At 44.6% G+C, this 17121-nt stretch overlaps 1 protein-coding gene across 1 annotated transcript in view; it reads left to right on the top strand.

Moving 5' to 3' along the window:
* Window positions 1-16837, top strand: part of CABP5 (calcium binding protein 5) — a 20969-nt gene extending 4132 nt beyond the window's left edge. Inside the window, exons 2-6 of the mRNA XM_054465502.2 lie at window positions 1077-1107; window positions 1929-2072; window positions 3351-3460; window positions 8285-8432; window positions 15649-16837. Of these exons, the coding sequence (XP_054321477.2) occupies window positions 1077-1107; window positions 1929-2072; window positions 3351-3460; window positions 8285-8432; window positions 15649-15674 (459 nt within the window). The 3' untranslated portion in view covers window positions 15675-16837. The remainder of the gene's footprint in view (window positions 1-1076; window positions 1108-1928; window positions 2073-3350; window positions 3461-8284; window positions 8433-15648) is intronic.
* Window positions 16838-17121: the final 284 nt, after the last annotated feature.

Below are 17121 nucleotides of genomic sequence, written 5' to 3'. Positions count from 1 at the left end.
AGGAGGTTGCAGTGAGCCGAGTTCGCGCCACTGCACTCCAGCCTGGGTGACAGAGCGAGACTGTGTCTCAAAAAAAAAAAAAAGAGAGAGAGAGAGACAATGAAAAAAAAGGGTGATAAGGGATCGCAAGGAGGGGATCAGATGACAGAGAAGCTGAGGGAAAGGCTCCAGGGATAAAGGGAGATGGGAAGGTTAAAGAGGTCAGAGGTCAGTAGAATTTCCTTGTTAACATGCCATGTATATCTAAGCTCAACCCTTCAGGTGTGTGTGGGAGTAGGTGGGGCAGCAATAACTGGACATTCTCAGAATGTTTAGGAATTGGTCATGCTGGCACTGACCTTCCTGCCTGAAAGCCATTGAATGCTGTTTCCATACACAGAGATTCTAACCTTTGGCAGGAAGATTGGAGGCAATTGAGAAAGGAGTGAATGGGGGCTACTGTGAAGAATTCTGACTTGGGAGTCAGGAGCCCTGAATTCAAATCCCAATGCTGTGTCTGACTTGCCCCATGACCTCCAGGGAGCAATTGAATGCCTTCCTCCCTTGGGCGGGGACCTGCCACTTGTGAGCAGTGTGACCTTGTGTAGGTTCCTTAGCCTCTCTGTTCCTCAGCTTTCTCGTGGGTAAGATGGAAACGAGATGTAGATCTGCATCACAGAGAAGTTCTGAGGTTTATATGAAATGATTGTGGAAACTGCCTGGCACAGAGTCAGCACTCTGAATGAGTTAGCTGTGGTTGTGAAGTTTCGCTTTTTTCATCTGGAGATGGAGGAGATTGGACTCCCCAGTGTTTAAGACCCCCTTTGACACAATGTGATGGGTGTTTGTCTAAGAAAGGGAGAAAAAGGGAGATTGGGATTCATGGGTGGGAGAGAGCAATCGAGAGGGGGGTGGAGAGCCAAGAACTGTGGAACAGGAGTCAGGAGATGGGAAAAGGAATGGGAGGGATGGAGGAGGAGAGAGAGAATGGAAAGAGAACCACGAGAGGGTGGAGAGGAGCTTGGGACAACAAGGAGACCCTTTGGAGAATGGGTGACCCTCTCTCTAAATTCCCTCTCATCTGCATTCCTTTCCAGGAAAGACCACTGGGACAAGATGAGATTGAAGGTAACACCGTCTTCCCCAGTTGCTTCCACGTTGCCATCCACCCACCTGACCTGCCCTCAGTCCCTTTGTGCATTTCTGTGTAAATTCCATTACATGGAATTTTTACAATCCCTCTCTCTTCCCACTCAACTGTAATTTTGTAGAACTCTTTCTCGTGGCAGTTGAAGGACTTCCCAAAGTATTTCGAAGGCATATCCATCCTCAAGTGTCTCCAAGACTCAGGAGTGAAAACAAATGAGTTTCTCTCTTGGTGACTTTGAGGTTCCCCATATCTTCACCCAGGAATCTGAAGGACGCCAGTGCTCTCATTTAGTGGTCTCAGGAATGATGCCTCTTTTGCTAACACATTTCATACATCACTCCTTTTTGAAATTTTTTTTCTTTTTTGAGACAGAGTTTTGCTCTTGTTGCCAGGCTGGAGTGCAATGGCACAATCTCCTCTCACTGCTACCTCCGCCTCCCAGGTTCAAGCGATTCTTCTGCCTCGGCTGAGGAAGCCTCCCTAGTAGCTGGGATCGTAGGCATGCGCCACCACGCCCGGCTAATTTTTTGTATTTAGTAGAGATGGGGTTTTGCCATGTTGGTCAGGCTGGCCTCAAACTCCTCACCTCAGGTGATCCACCCACCTTGGCCTCCCAAAGTGCTGGGATTACAGGCATGAGCCACCACACCCGGCCTTGGTTTTTTTGTTTTGTTTTGTTTTTGATGTACGCTCCTTTAAGGAGTCTCTAGTTGGAGCCTCATTGATAGCTTCAAGAGATGCCACTCTTCCCCACTGACTGCTTGAAGTTCCCCCGAAGTTCTTCTCTCTTAACTTTCAGAGCTGCGGGAAGCGTTTCTTGAGTTCGATAAGGACCGAGATGGGTTCATCTCTTGTAAGGATCTGGGGAATCTCATGAGGACGATGGGTTACATGCCCACGGAGATGGAACTGATTGAGCTCGGCCAGCAAATCCGCATGAACCGTGAGTCCAGGAAATGGGAGGGCTGGCCGGGGTTAGGGAATGGATCAGGGCAGAATTGGGAAGGATGTAGAGGTTGACAGTAGAGTTGGGGATGGAGAGGAGGATGGGAGGGACTAGAAGTCTGGAAGAAAACAGGTCAGATTCGACTCAGCAAGGCAGCATTTGAAGTGGTTAAAAGCTTTTAGAGATAGGTCTGGGTTCAAATCTCAGTTCTATTATTTACTAATTACGGTCATTTTGAAAAGTGAAGCTATCTGTTACTCTTGAGTTTCCATTTCCTCATCTATAGAGGAAGATGCTTCTCTCCTTACCTCATGGGACTGTGGAAAGGAAGAGATAAAGATGCTGATGCAGATAAAGGCTTGGCCTCCAGTAAATTCTTATTAAATGTAGTTATTACTATCACCACTAAGATTCATCAGTGGAGCACGAGATTGGAGCTGTATTGGATGTGGGAAACAAACTTGGAGCTGGAGCTAATGTTGGTGAATACAGCTGCAAAAAGGATGGATGGATTTTTGGATGGAGATCATAACTGATTTTGAGATTTTAGCTAGAATAAAATTCCTATTGAAGCCGGGCGCAGTGTCTCACACCTGTAACCTGTAATTCCAGCACTCTGGGAGGCTGAGGTTGGCAGATCACCTGAGGTTAGGGGTTTGTGAACAGCATGGGCAACATGGTGACACCCCATCTCTACTAAAAATACAAAAAATTAGCCAGGCGTGATGGCGTGCACCTGTAATCCCAGCTACTCGGGAGGCTAAGGTACGAGAATCGCTTGAACCCGGGAGGCAGAGGTTGCAGTGAGCCAAGATCGCACCATTGCACTCCAGCCTTGGCAACAGAGTGGGACTCTGTCTCAAAAAAAAAAAAAAAAAAAAAAAAAAAAAGCTATTGGGTTTGCTTCTGGGCATGTAATGAACTAAACAAGGTTGAATTCAAGGTAATGATAGTATTCATATCTGAAAAAAATTTGGATGCTCATTTAATTCACACTCCTCTTTCTACGAGTCTACAGAGAAGGAGAAACATCTTAACCAACTGTCTGAAAGTCACACAGGCAGTTACTTCCACCATACCACACCCTATCCACTCCTGTTCAGGCTAGAGGGACATGAGTTTGGAGCTTGGAGTTAGCTGCTGGAGGGAGGAAGTCAAAGACGGCTCTTATAGGGCAGGGAGAAGGGAGCTAATCTAACTGACTCGAAGCACAAAGTGAGGTAATGGAAGGCCAGGGCTTGTGGGGTCTCGCTAATCCTGTGCCATCTTCCTCAGTGGGTGGCCGTGTAGACTTTGATGACTTTGTGGAGCTGATGACCCCCAAATTGCTTGCAGAAACGGCTGGGATGATCGGTGTCCAGGAGATGCGGGATGCCTTCAAGGAGGTGAGTTAACAGTGTCATGGTGCTGGTGATGGTAGAGACAGACCCTCTGGGGTCTGCCTGTAATTAGCCAATACCATGGACAGCACCCACCAACCAGGCACCCACCCTTTTTTTTCCAGCCATGGAGGGATCGATAAATAGGGAAGAAAAATAATGTATTCCAAACACCTGCAATGGATCAATGCCTCTGTATACTTTATCTGATTTAATCCTCAAAAAAAACAAACAAACAAAAACAAAAACACACACACAAACACATCAGGAGTAAGCAAGCAGTCATGTGTCCCAATTAAACAGATGAGAAAAGTGAGGCTCATGAAGATTATAAATCTTATCCAAGATCCTGCCATCTCTAGGATAAATGTTAGGACTTTTTTTTTTGAGACGGGGTTTCACTGTTGGCCCCAGGCTGGAGTGCAATGGTGTAATCTCGGCTCACTACAACCTCTGCCTCTCGGGTTCAAGCCATTCTCCTGTCTCAGCCTCCCAAGTAGCTGGGATTACAGGTGCCCGATACCACACCCAGCTAATTTTTGTATTTTTAGTAGAGACGGGGTTTCACCATGTTGACCAGGCTGGTCTCGAACTCCTGACCTCAAGTGATCCACCTGCCTCAGCCTCCCAAAGTGCTGGGATTACAGGCATGAGCCACTATGCCTGGCCAGGGCCTCTATTCTTAGTGCCTGTAACAGGAAGAATCCAAGAATTTAAGATCCCAGAAGGGAATGCAAAGTGATCATCTGGTACAAGCCACTTGCTGCAGAGATGCTAAAAAATATCAGACCCAGTGAAAATAACAGACTTGCTTATATCCCCTGATAAAATACCTTCTCATTCTGAGAGCTTTCAGCAACATAAGGTGAAAATAAAGAATAGTAGAGTGTTTGGAAGCAAAGGATTTGGAACCAGGCAAACATGGGTTCAAATCCTAGGAGGCCTCCACCTATTGGCTGTGCAAGTGCCTCTCCCAGCTTCTTATAAAGATCTACAGCTGGCCGGGCGCAGTGGCTCACACCTGTAATCCCAGCACTTTGGGAGGCCGATGCAGGTGGATCACAAGGTCAGGAGTTTAAGACCAGCCTGGCCAAGATGCTGAAACCCCGTCTCCACTAAAAATAAAAAAAAATTTAGCCAGCCATGGTGGTGGGTGCCTGTAATCCCAGCTACTTGGGAAGCTGAGGCAGGGAATTGCTTGAATCTGGGAGGCAGAGGTTGCAGTGAGCTGAGATCGCACCATTGCACTCCAGCCTGGGTTATAAGAGTGAGACTCCTTCTCAAAACAAAAAGAAAAAGTTGTCTGGATTGAGAAGTGCTGTAAGTGTAACGTGAACACTGGATTAAGACTTAGTATGCTAATATAATTAGCAATAACATACTTGTGTACTTAAGTAAACTTCTATGCTAAGTATCCTAATTAAGCATGCTGAGCACCGACTAAGAACTTAGAACTTACTGCCTTATGAAATCCAGTGTGCATAAAAAGAATGCTACTTACATAGCTAATTAATAATTTTTAAGTGGATTACATGATTAAAGGATAACACTTTAGATATATTGGGTTAAATAAAAGAGAATATTAAAAATTAGTTTCATTTGTTCCTTTTAACATTTTTTTTAAACGTCACTACTAGAAAATTTTAAGGCCAGATGTGGTGGCTCATGCCTGTAATCCCAGCACTTTGGGAGGCTGAAGCAGATGGATCACCTGAGGTCAGGAGTTTGAGACCAGCCTGACCAACATGGAGAAACCCCATCTCTACTAAAAATACAAAATTAGCTAGGCGTGGTGGTACATGCCTGTAATCCCAAGTACTCAGGAGGCTGAGGCAGGAGAATCACTTGAACCCGGGAGGTAGAGGTTGCAATGAGCCAAGATTGCACCACTGCACTCCAGCCTGGGAAACAAGAGCGAAACTCCACCTCAAAAAAAAAAAAAAAAAAAAAAAAGCTGAATAGTATTCCATTGTGTACTTATGCCATGTTTTCTTTATCCACTCTTCTGTTTTGATGGACACAGGTTGCTTCCATACCTTGGCTATTGTGAATAGTGCTGCCATGAGCAGGGGAGTGCAAACATCCCTTTAACATACTGATTTCAATTCCTTTAGATACATACCCAGAAGTGGTATTGCTGGGTCATATGGCAGCTCTAGGTTTAATTTTCTAAGGAACCTCCATACCATTTTCTATAATAGCTGTGCTAATTTCCATACCCAGCAAAAGTGTACCAGGGTTCCCTTTTATCCACATCCTCACCAACACTTGTTATTATTCATCTTTTTAACAGTAGCCATCCTAACAGATGTGAGGTGATATTTCATTGTGGTTTTAATTTAAATTTCCTAAATGATTAGTGATGCTGAGCATTTTTTTCACGAACTTGTTTGCCGTTTGTCTGTCTTCTTTAGAGAGATAGCTGTTCACGTCTTTTGCCCATTTGTCTTCTTTAGAGAGATGGCTGTTCATGTCTTTTGCCCATTTGTCTTCTTTAGAGAGATGGCTGTTCACGTCTTTTGCCCATAGTTATTAGGTTGATGCAAAAGTAATTGTGATTTTGCCATTAAAAGCAATATTTGTCATTATGCAGTATTATTAATTATGGGCACAATGCCACACAGCAGATCTCTAGAACCTATCTTGCGTAACTGAAACTTTATACCCATGGTACAATAGCTCCCCATTTCCCTGTCCTCCTAACCCCCAGCAACTATCCTACTCTCTGCTTCTATGAGTTTGGTTATTTTAAGTACTTCATACGTAAGTGGAATCATGCAGTATTTCTCCTTCTGTGTGGTATATATTTAAACGCAATATTCAGCCTTACAAAAGAAGGAAATCCTGCCCCACACAACAACAAGGATGAAACTGGAGGACAGTGTGCTAGGTGAAATAAGCCAGGCACAGAAGACAAATATTTCTAAGTACCTTGCTCACTGCTCCATGCTCAGTCCCAAGAACAGTGCCTTCCACATGGGCACTACTGACACATTTTTTTTTAGCAATATGGATACATATGTGTTGAATTAATGAACTGCCTCCGAAGCTCTGCCCTGCACACCCTTAACTAGTCTACCAGAAAGTCTAGTACTTTCAATTTCCAAAACATCGGTGAGTGAACTCTCCTTCTTGAGCTCTGCTGGTGCTAACTGGTTCAAACCGCAATCATCTCCTACCAGGATGATCATGGCAGCCCTCTAATTGGTTTCCTGGCCCCCATCGTGGTCCTACTGTGGTCTGTTCTCTACACAACAGGGTTTCATGCTCTTATTCTTTTAAAATATATATCAGATCTGGTCACTCCCCTGTTTAAAATTCTCCAGTGGCTTCTTGTCTTACTCAGAACCAAATCCTGACAACGTCCCATGACACACAAGCCCCTATGTACTTGGGCCCTGCCTTCTGCAACACTGAGAACTTGCCTATTCCATGCTCATCTCTCCCCAGCTCATGCCTCCCTAAACACTCCCCACTTCTGCCTCTTCCTCAAGTACACCTTCCTGCCTTACAGCACTTGTTAACTTGCAGCTTCCTCAGCCTACAGCAGCGTCGTCCAAAAGAAACACAATGCAAGAAGCATAGATCATTTAAAATTTTCTTCCTCTTTTTTTGAGACAGAGTTTTGCTCTTGTTGCCCAGGCTGGAGTGCAACGGCGCAATCTCGGCTCACCACAACCTCCACCTCCCAAGTTCAAGCGATTCTCCTGCCTCAGACTCCCAAGTAGCTGGGACTACAGGCATGCGCCACCACGCCTGGCTAATTTTGTATTTTTAGTAAAGACGGAGTTTCTCCATGTTGGTCAGGCTGGTCTCGAACTCCTGACCTCAGGTGATCCACCCGCCTTGGCCTCCCAAAGTGCTGGGATTACAGGTGTGAGCCACTGCGCCTGGCATATTCAGCTTTTAAAAAGAAGGAAACTCTGTCATTTGCAACAACATGAATAAACGTGAAGCACATTATGCTAAGCCAGGCACAAAAGGACAAATACCGCATAATCTTACATGCAGAATCTTAAAAAATTGAACTCATGCAAATAAAAAGAAAGGTGGTTAGCAGAGGCTGGGGAGCCAGGGAGAAGGAATGAACAGTTGCTTGTCAGAGGGTACAAAGTTTTGGTTAGACAGGCAGAATAACTTTTGAGATCTATTGCACAGCAGGATAACTATAGTAAATAATAATGTATGTTTCAAAAATCACTTAGAAAGTAAGTTTCAAATGTATCGCTGGGCACCCTGGCTCACGACTGTAAGCCTAGCACTTTGGAAGGACAAGGTGGAAGGGTTGCTTAAGGCCAAGATTTTAAGACCAACCTGGTCAAAATAGTGAGACCCCGTCTCATTAAAAAAAAAGTTTCAGCCGGGTGCGGTGGCTCACGCCTGTAATTCCAGCATTTTGGGAGGCTTAGGCAGGTGGATCAACTGAGGTCAGGAGTTCAAGACCAGCCTGGCCAACATGGTGAAACCCTGTCTCTACTAAAAATACAAAAATTAGCCGGCTTTGGTGGTACGCGCCTGTAATCCCAGCTACTCGGGAGGCTGAGGGACGAGAATTGCTTGAACCCAGGAGGTGAAGGCTGCAGTGAGCCGAGATTGCACCACTGCACTTCAGCCTGGGTGACAGAGTGAGACTGTCTCAAAAAAAAACAAAAACAAAAACAAAAAAAAAGAAAAGAGAAAAAGAAAAAAAACAGAACAAAACTCTTTTGGAGCTGACATTCTAGCGGCTCACATTCCCAAAGTTCTTAGCTCAGTACTTGAGCTAACTCCAACATCTCGTGGCTGTCATCATCGTCATTGCTGATATAATCTATTTCTGCTTCTATTCAGTTTGACACGAACGGAGATGGGGAGATCACCCTGGCGGAGCTACAGCAGGCCATGCAGAGACTCCTGGGGGAGCGGCTCACCCCCCGGGAGATCTCTGAGGTTGTCCGGGAGGCTGATGTTAATGGAGACGGCACTGTTGACTTTGAAGGTGACATTGACTGGGCGTGGAGGGGAGCGGGGGCAGCCACTGCAGGAATCCACTTCCAACTCACTGTCAGATTTTCCAGGTTGGCCACTCCTTCTCACTCCTCTCCAAGTTTGAGAATGGAAGCGGGTGGCAGGTTTTGGAAGCATTTGTTCCGTCCCTTTCTTCCCAGGCTATTCATTTCAAAGAGCTGGGTGTCCTTCACTTCTGGTGGCTCCGAGGAACACCTCAGCCAAGGCCCTTTCCTTCCCATGCTCAGGACCGCCTTCCCCCTTACCCATTCCTTCTTAGTTTGCAGGGAACCTTTTAACCTAGGAAGAACTTGTCCTATCAGAAAGAGACCGGACTGGCTAGTAGCTGGAGCTCTGGGGTCAGGTTCAGGGGCTTCAAATTCAGGATCGTTGCTGACTCAGCATGTAGCCTTATGCTACTCCCTTTTTCTCTTTAAGGGTCAGTTTTCCCATCTGTAAAATGAGGTGGATAATGACACCTTTTGGAGAAAACTAAAAGAAATCATGCACAAAGCACCACTGTATTTTTAAATTATCCTTTCCTGTCTTTGCTCAAGTTGTCCTTCCGTCTGGAACACCCTTTCCCCTCTCTCCTGGCTAATTCCTAGTTATGTTCCTGGAAGGTGTCTCTCACCTGTCTTACTGGGCTCCGTGTCCCTCTTCTGGCTCCCCGATAACACCCCATGCTTGCTTCTGCAGTAATACGGATTCGTGGTATCTCCAGAGTTTATTGCCTATTTCCTTCTGAGATCGTGGACTAATGCCTTCATCATCACTATATCCCCAAATCCTAGCACAGAGCCCAGCATGAGTATATTGGATCACTGAATAAGTGAAAAGGATTGGGGTTCTACATGGATGAGAGGTGGGGTTCTTTTTTATGTGAAGAACAGAAAGGGCATGTCGGCTGGGCACGGTGGCTCACATCTGTAATCCCAGCACTTTGGGAGGCCGAGGCAGGTGGATCACCTGAGGTTAGTAGTTCGAGACCAGCCTGGCCAACATGGCGAAATCCTGTCTCTACTACAAATACAAAAAAATTAGCCAGAGGTGGTGGCAGGTGCCTGTAATCCCAGCTACTCGGGAGGCTGAGGCAGGAGAATTGCTAGAACGCTGGGGGCGGAGGTTGCAGTGAGCTGAGATCGCGCCATTGCACTCCAGAGCAAGACTCCATCAAAAAAAAAAAAAAAAAAAAAAGGGCATGTCAAGTTCTAATTGTGACATTCTTTGGTTCAAAGATCTCAGCACCTATCTGCTGCTTACGGACAAAAGTCCAAAATTCTGGCTGGGCTCAGTGGTTCACGCCTGTAATCTCAGCACTTTGGCAGGCCGAAGTTGGCGGATGACCTGAGGTCAGGAGTTCAAGACCAGCTGGGCCAACATGGTGAAACCCCATCTCTACTAAAAATACACAAATTAGCTAGGAGTGACAGTGCACGCCTGTAGTCCCAGGCTACTCAGGGGGCTGAGGCAGGAGAATTGCTTGAACCCAGGAGGTGGAGGTTGCAGTGAGCCGAGGTCACACCACTGCACTCCAGCCTGGGCAACAGAGTGAGACTCCATCTGAAAAAAAAAAAAAAAAAAAAAAAAAGTCCAGGCGCGGTGGCTCATGCCTGTAATCCTAGCACTTTGGGAGGCTGAGGCAGGTGGATTGTCTTAGCTCAGGAGTTCGAGACCAGACTGGGCAATATGGTGAAACCCCGTCTCTACTAAAATACAAAAAATCAGTCGGGAGTGGCAGCCTGCGCCCGTAGTCCCAGCTACTTGGGAGGCTGAGGCAGGAGAACTGCTTGAACTTGGGAGGTGGAGGTTGCAGTGAAATCACCCCACTGCACTCCAGCCTGGGTGACAGAACGAGACTCTATCTCCAGAAAAAAAAAAAATTCTTTGTCTGATATCCAAGTCTATCCGTCATCTGGCCTCGCCCACCCACCCAGCCTGTATCTTCTGTAGCCATTCTGCGAACTTTTAAGTTCTGGCACAAACTTGGTGCCTGCTTTATGTTCTCCAACCTCCGTTCCTTGGCACCAGATGCTCTGTCCACTTACCACATCTTTCAGTCTCATCCATCCCTCGGGAACTCACATCAAGGCAACCTTTGTCAGGAAGCTTCTCTCCATCCTGCCCTCATGTCTTCCTCCCAGCTGTGAAGTCTTACAGAATTTTTTCTGTTCCTCTCCATGGAAGTTATCACAGCAGACCTTGCTGTGTTGAGTTATCTTAGCTTCCAAGGCCTCTATCCTAGATAGTGAGGAGGGAGGGCCCTTCTCTAAACCACGTGTGCTCTATGTCCCAGTATGGAAGCATAGTAGAGGCTGGTTGGACACCTGCTGGATCTAGCCAGGATTAGGTGTGCGGTGGACATCAAAGGACATCTGGAGAAGGTGGGGTGGGGGTGGGAGATGATCCTCAGGCCAATCAAAGGCAAGGGAAGTTCAGGGCGACCTCAAGACCTGGGTAGGCAGCAAGGTCATCTTGAGCCACAGCAAAGTCAGGTGCAACCTGCGTTCCTTCCAGGGTTCACCATTCACTGTCCACATGACCTCAGGCACGTTGGTGACCCTCACTGGCCTAACTATCCTTATCTGTAAAATGACACTTATCTCTCCAGGATGGTTGAGAAGATGAAATCAGATACTGACAATCATGAATTTTTTGGGTTTTTTGTTTTTTTTTTAATTTTATTATTATTATACTTTAAGTTTTAGGGTACATGTGCATAATGTGCAGGTTAGTTACATATGTATACAGGTGCCATGCTGGTGTGCTGCACCCATTAACTCATCATTTAGCATTAGGTATATCTCCTAATGCTATCCCTCCCCACTCCCCCCACCCCACAACAGTCCCCAGAGTGTGATGTTCCCCTTCCTGTGTCCATGTGTTCTCATTGTTCAATTCCCATCTATGAGTGAGAACATGCGGTGTTTGGTTTTTTGTTCTTGCGATAGTTTACTGAGAATGATGATTTCCAATTTCATCCATGTCCCTACAAAGGACATGAACTCATCATTTTTTATGGCTGCATAGTATTCCATGGTGTATATGTGCCACATTTTCTTAATCTGGTCTATCATTGTTGGACATTTGGGTTGGTTCCAAGTCTTTACTATTGTGAATAGTGCCGCAATAAACATATGTGTGCATGTGTCTTTATAGCAGCATGATTTAAAGTCCTTTGGGTATATACCCAGTAATGGGATGGCTGGGTCAAATGGTATTTCTAATTCTAGATCCCTGAGGAATCGCCACACTGACTTCCACAAGGGTTGAACTAGTTTACAGTCCCACCAACAGTGTAAAAGTGTTCCTATTTCTCCACATCCTCTCCAGCACCTGTTTCCTGACTTTTGAATGATTGCCATTCTAACAGGTGTGAGATGGTATCTCACTGTGGTTTTGATTTGCGTTTCTCTGATGGCCAGTGATGGTGAGCATTTTTTCATGTGTTTTTTGGCCGCATAAATGTCTTCTTTTGAGAAGTGTCTGTTCATGTCCTTCACTCACTTTTTGATGGGGTTATTTGTTTTATTCTTGTAAATTTGTTTGAGTTCATTATAGATTCTGGATATTAGCCCTTTGTCAGATGAGTAGGTTGCAAAAATTTTCTCCCATTTTGTAGGTTGCCTGTTCACTCTGATGGTAGTTTCTTTTGCTGTGCAGAAGCTCTTTAGTTTAATTAGATCCCATTTGTCAATTTTGGCTTTTGTTGCCATTGCTTTTGGTGTTTTAGACATGAAGTCCTTGCCCATGCCTATGTCCTGAATGGTAATGCCTAGGTTTTCTTCTAGGGTTTTTATGGTTTTAGGTCTAACGTTTAAGTCTTTAATCCATCTTGAATTAATTTTTGTATAAGGTGTAAGGAAGGGATCCAGTTTCAGCTTTCTACATATGGCTAGCCAGTTTTCCCAGCACAATTTGTTAAACAGGGAATCCTTTCCCCATTGCTTGTTTTTCTCAGGTTTGTCAAAGATCAGATAGTTGTAGATATGTGGTGTTATTTCTGAGGGCTCTGTTCTGTTCCATTGATCTAGATCTCTGTTTTGGTACCAGTACCATGCTGTTTTGGTTACTGTAGCCTTGTAGTATAGTTTGAAGTCAGGTAGCGTGATGCCTCCAGCTTTGTTCTTTTGGCTTAGGATTGACTTGGCGATGCGGGCTCTTTTTTGGTTCCCTATGAACTTTAAAGTAGTTTTTTTCCAATTCTGTGAAGAAAGTCATTGGTAGCTTGATGGGGATGGCATTTAATCTATAAATTACCTTGGGCAGTATGGCCATTTTCACGATATTGATTCTTCCTACCCATGAGCATGGAATGTTCTTCCATTTATTTGTATCCTCTTTTATTTCACTGAGCAGTGGTTTGTAGTTCTCCTTGAAGAGGTCCTTCACGTCCCTTGTAAGTTGGATTCCTAGGTATTTTATTCTCTTTGAAGCAATTGTGAATGGGAGTTCACTCATGATTTGGCTCTCTGTCTGTTATTGGTGTATAAGAATGCTTGTGATTTTTGTACATTGATTTTGTATCCTAAGACTTTGCTGAAGTTGCTTATCAGCTTAAGGAGATTTTAGGCTGAGACAATGGGGTTTTCTAGATATGCAAGCATGTCATCTACAAACAGGGACAATTTGACTTCCTCTTTTCCTAATTGAATACCCTTTATTTCCTTCTCCTGCCTAATTGCCCTGGCCAGAACTTCCAACACTATGTTGAATGGGAGTGGTGAGAGAGGGCATCCCTGTCTTGTGCCAGTTTTCCAAGGGAATGCTTCCAGTTTTGGCCCATTCAGTATGATATTGGCTGTGGGTTTGTCATAGATAGCTCTTATTATTTTGAGATATGTCCCATCAATACCTAATTTATTGAGAGTTTTTAGCATGAAGAGTTGTTAAATTTTGTCAAAGGCCTTTTCTGCATCTATTGAGATAATCATGTGGTTTTTGTCTTTGGTTCTGTTTATATGCTGGATTACATTTATTGATTTGCATATATTGAACCAGCCTTGCATCCCAGGGATGAAGCCCACTTGATCATGGTGGATAAGCTTTTTGATGTGCTGCTGGATTAGATTTGCCAGCATTTTATTGAGGATTTTTGCATCAATGTTCATCAAGGATATTGGTCTAAAATTCTCTTTTTTGGTTGTGTCTCTGCCCGGCTTTGGTATCAGGATGATGCTGGCCTCATAAAATGAGTTAGGGAGGATTCCCTCTTTTTCTATTGATTGGAATAGTTTCAGAAGGAATGGTACCAGTTCCTCCTTGTACCTCTGGTAGAATTTGGCTGTGAATCCATCTGGTCCTGGACTCTTTTTGGTTGGTAAGCTATTGATTATTGCCACAATTTCAGAGCCTGTTATTGGTCTATTCAGAGATTCAATTTCTTCCTGGTTTAGTCTTGGGAGGGTGTATGTGTCGAGGAATTTATCCATTTCTTCTAGATTTTCTAGTTTATTTGCATAGAGGTGTTTGTAATATTCTCTGATGGTAGTTTGTATTTCTGTGGGATCGGTGGTGATATCCCCTTTATCATTTTTTATTGCATCTATCTGATTCTTCTCTCTTTTCTTCTTTATTAGTCTTGCTAGCGGTCTATCAATTTTGTTGATCCTTTCAAAAAACCAGCTCCTGGATTCATTAATTGTTTGAAGGGTTTTCTGTGTCTCTATTTCCTTCAGTTCTGCTCTGATTTTAGTTATTTCTTGCCTTCTGCTAGCTTTTGAATGTGTTTGCTCTTGCTTTTCTAGTTCTTTTAATTGTGATGTTAGGGTGTCAATTTTGGATCTTTCCTGCTTTCTCTTGTGGGCATTTAGTGCTATAAATTTCCCTCTACACACTGCTTTAAATGTGTCCCAGAGATTCTGGTATGTTGTGTCTTTGTTCTCGTTGGTTTCAAAGAACATCTTTATTTTTGCCTTCATTTCGTTATGTACCCAGTAGTCATTCAGCAGCAGGTTGTTCAGTTTCCATGTAGTTGAGCAGTTTTGAGTGAGTTTCTTAATCCTGAGTTCTAGTTGGATTTCACTGTGGTCTGAGAGACAGTTTGTTATAATTTCTGTTCTTTTACATTTGCTGAGGAGAGCTTTACTTCCAACTATGTGGTCAATTTTGGAACAGGTGTGGTGTGGTGCTGAAAAAAATGTATATTCTGTTGATTTGGGGTGGAGAGTTCTGTAGATGTCTATTAGGTCTGCTTGGTGGAGAGCTGAGTTCAATTCCTGGGTATCCTTGTTAACTTGTTTTTGTTTTTGAGATGGAGTCTCACTCTGTCACCCAGGCTTGAGTGCAGTGGTGTAACCTCAGCTCATTGCAACCTCCACCTCCTGGATTCAAGTGATTCTCCTGCCTCAGCCTCTGGAGTAGCTGGGATTACAGGTGCCCGCCACCACGCCCAGCTGGTTTTTGTACTTTTAGTAGAGATGGGGTTTCACCATGTTGGCCAGGCCAGTCTCAAACTCTTGACCTCAAGTGATCCGCCCTCCCTGACGTCCCAAAGTGCTGGGATTACAGTCATGAGCCACCGCGCCTGGCCAACAATAGCTGTTTATGGGATACTTAATCTGTTTTATGAGCATCATGCCATTAACAGTCTTAAAAACCATATAAGGAAATAGCAATACTAGGATTCCCATTTTTTAAATTTAATGTTTTATTTACGTGCAAGATTATTTTCATAACAGAAATGAAGAAACCGCAACATATTGAAATTAGTCATTCAGAAGTAGGAGCATAATAGTAACTACAGTAGTTTACATGGGGTGACTGTGATGGCAGGCATGGTTCTGAGCAAATTTTATTTACCTATTTTAATTTTTTTTATTTTTTTGTACAGTTGGGTGTCTCACTATGTTGCCCAGGCTGGTCTCGAACTCCTAGGCTCAAGCGATCTGCCCACCTCGGCCTCCCAAAATTCTGGGATTACAGGTGTGAGCCACCGAGCCCAGCCTCTAAGACAATTTTATCTCAACCTCATGAGACAGATCTATTAAACATGCCAACTTGACAGATGAGAAACTGAGGCACAGGGTTAAGTAACTTGCCAAAGAGATCTGATTCCTATTTCATAGATGGAGAAATGGAAGCATAGAGGGATTAAGTAATTTCCCGGGGATAACCAGCAGTGCCGGCCACATAGGAAGGGCTCAAAAAATAATGTTGGGGGCTTTTACAACGAGATGCCTTACTGGGGATTTTTTTTTTCTTTGCAGAGTTTGTGAAGATGATGTCTCGCTGAGGAGGTCCTGAAAGCCCCAGACCCTCTCCACCTGGTCAACATGGAGCAAGCACTTGTGCAGAACCAAAGCCCCAAAGCCCCAGATCCCCTTAAAGCAGAGAGGGAGGGCAGGCGGGAGGGAGGGCATTGGCACGCAGCGCTATGCATAGGGTGAGACCCAGAGCGGTAGCTTTGCCGGATGGGGGCATCTGCAGAACTAGATTAAGAAGGAAGAGTCTATGGATGGAAATAGGAAGGGTGGGAGGGTCCAGTTGCCACCCCCCAAAATTCCAATGATTCTTGACATCTTTTCACTTCACGTAGTCCTAAGTCCCTGTGACCTGCCAGAGTCTCTTCCCCAGCTTCCCCTTGGGTGAAAATAGTCTCTTCCCCTGTTGGGTATCAAAAGGTTCAGCACGTAGTCTCTACTCTTCCCCTGCGTGCATCAACTGTTGCAAATCCCCTGTTTCTCTCTCCCGGTAAGAGACAGACAAATTATACTTGATTCAGGTGATGGTTACACGACCAGCCCAGACTTCACCACTACGCAATATATCCATGTAACAAAACCGCACTTGTACTCCCTAAATCTATAGAAATACAAAATGAATAAAAAGGATGCAAATCAATCACAGAGCTGGAAACAGAGTTGTTGTTGAGGCTGGGCTTGGAAATGGCTCGTGCAAGTGGCATTCAAAGTCAACTCCTTCCTTTTCCTGATTTCCTGGAAGCACTGTCTGGTTTCTGTCTCTCTCTCTCTCTCTCTCTCTCTCCCTCTCTCTCTCTCTCCTCCCACATCCCTTCCTTTGTGTAAGATACTCAGGGGACTGAATTAAACCATAAATCTGGATTATCAAGGTTTAGAGCAAGCTGATCCCTGGGGAATTAATCCCCCGAAAAAATGTCATCATGTAAAGAGAGAGATGACAGGATCCCCCAAATCCCCAGTTCAGCCAGGTTGTTGCAAAGTCTTTCCTAGAAGCCTCCTACCGCCGTGCTGGTCTGTCCTGGGCCACCCAGAGGCTGTGTCTCTGTTAGATGGGAAATCTTTTCCATCACTCATGTCCTGACATCAATCTGTGCCATGAAACAGAAAAGAGAGATTCCTCCCGACTTCCACCCAAAGCAAGACACTCCAGCAATGCAAGGGTTAAAATAAAAGTCAAGATAAAGAATTAACTTCATGCCTTCCTCCAACTTTTTCTTGCTTTGAAGTCCATCAATTAGATGTTTAAAATGAGTCATCTGGTTCAACAGCTTTCTTTTCTTTTCTTTTCTTTTTGTATTTATGTATTATGTATGTATGTAGGCATTTATTTACTTATTTTTGAGACAGAGTCTCACTCCGTCACCCAGACTGGAGTGCAGTGGCACAAATTCGGCTCACTGCAACCTCCGTCTTCTGGATTCAAGCGATTCTCATGCCTCAGCCTCCGGTGTAGCTGGGATTACAGGCGTGTGCCACTAT

The sequence above is a fragment of the Pongo pygmaeus genome, chromosome 20 (genome assembly GCF_028885625.2).
Source record: "Pongo pygmaeus isolate AG05252 chromosome 20, NHGRI_mPonPyg2-v2.0_pri, whole genome shotgun sequence".
Classification (NCBI taxonomy): Eukaryota; Metazoa; Chordata; class Mammalia; order Primates; family Hominidae; genus Pongo; species Pongo pygmaeus.
The sequence above is the reverse complement of the archived record's forward strand: the minus strand, read 5'-3'. Positions and strand labels throughout refer to the sequence as shown.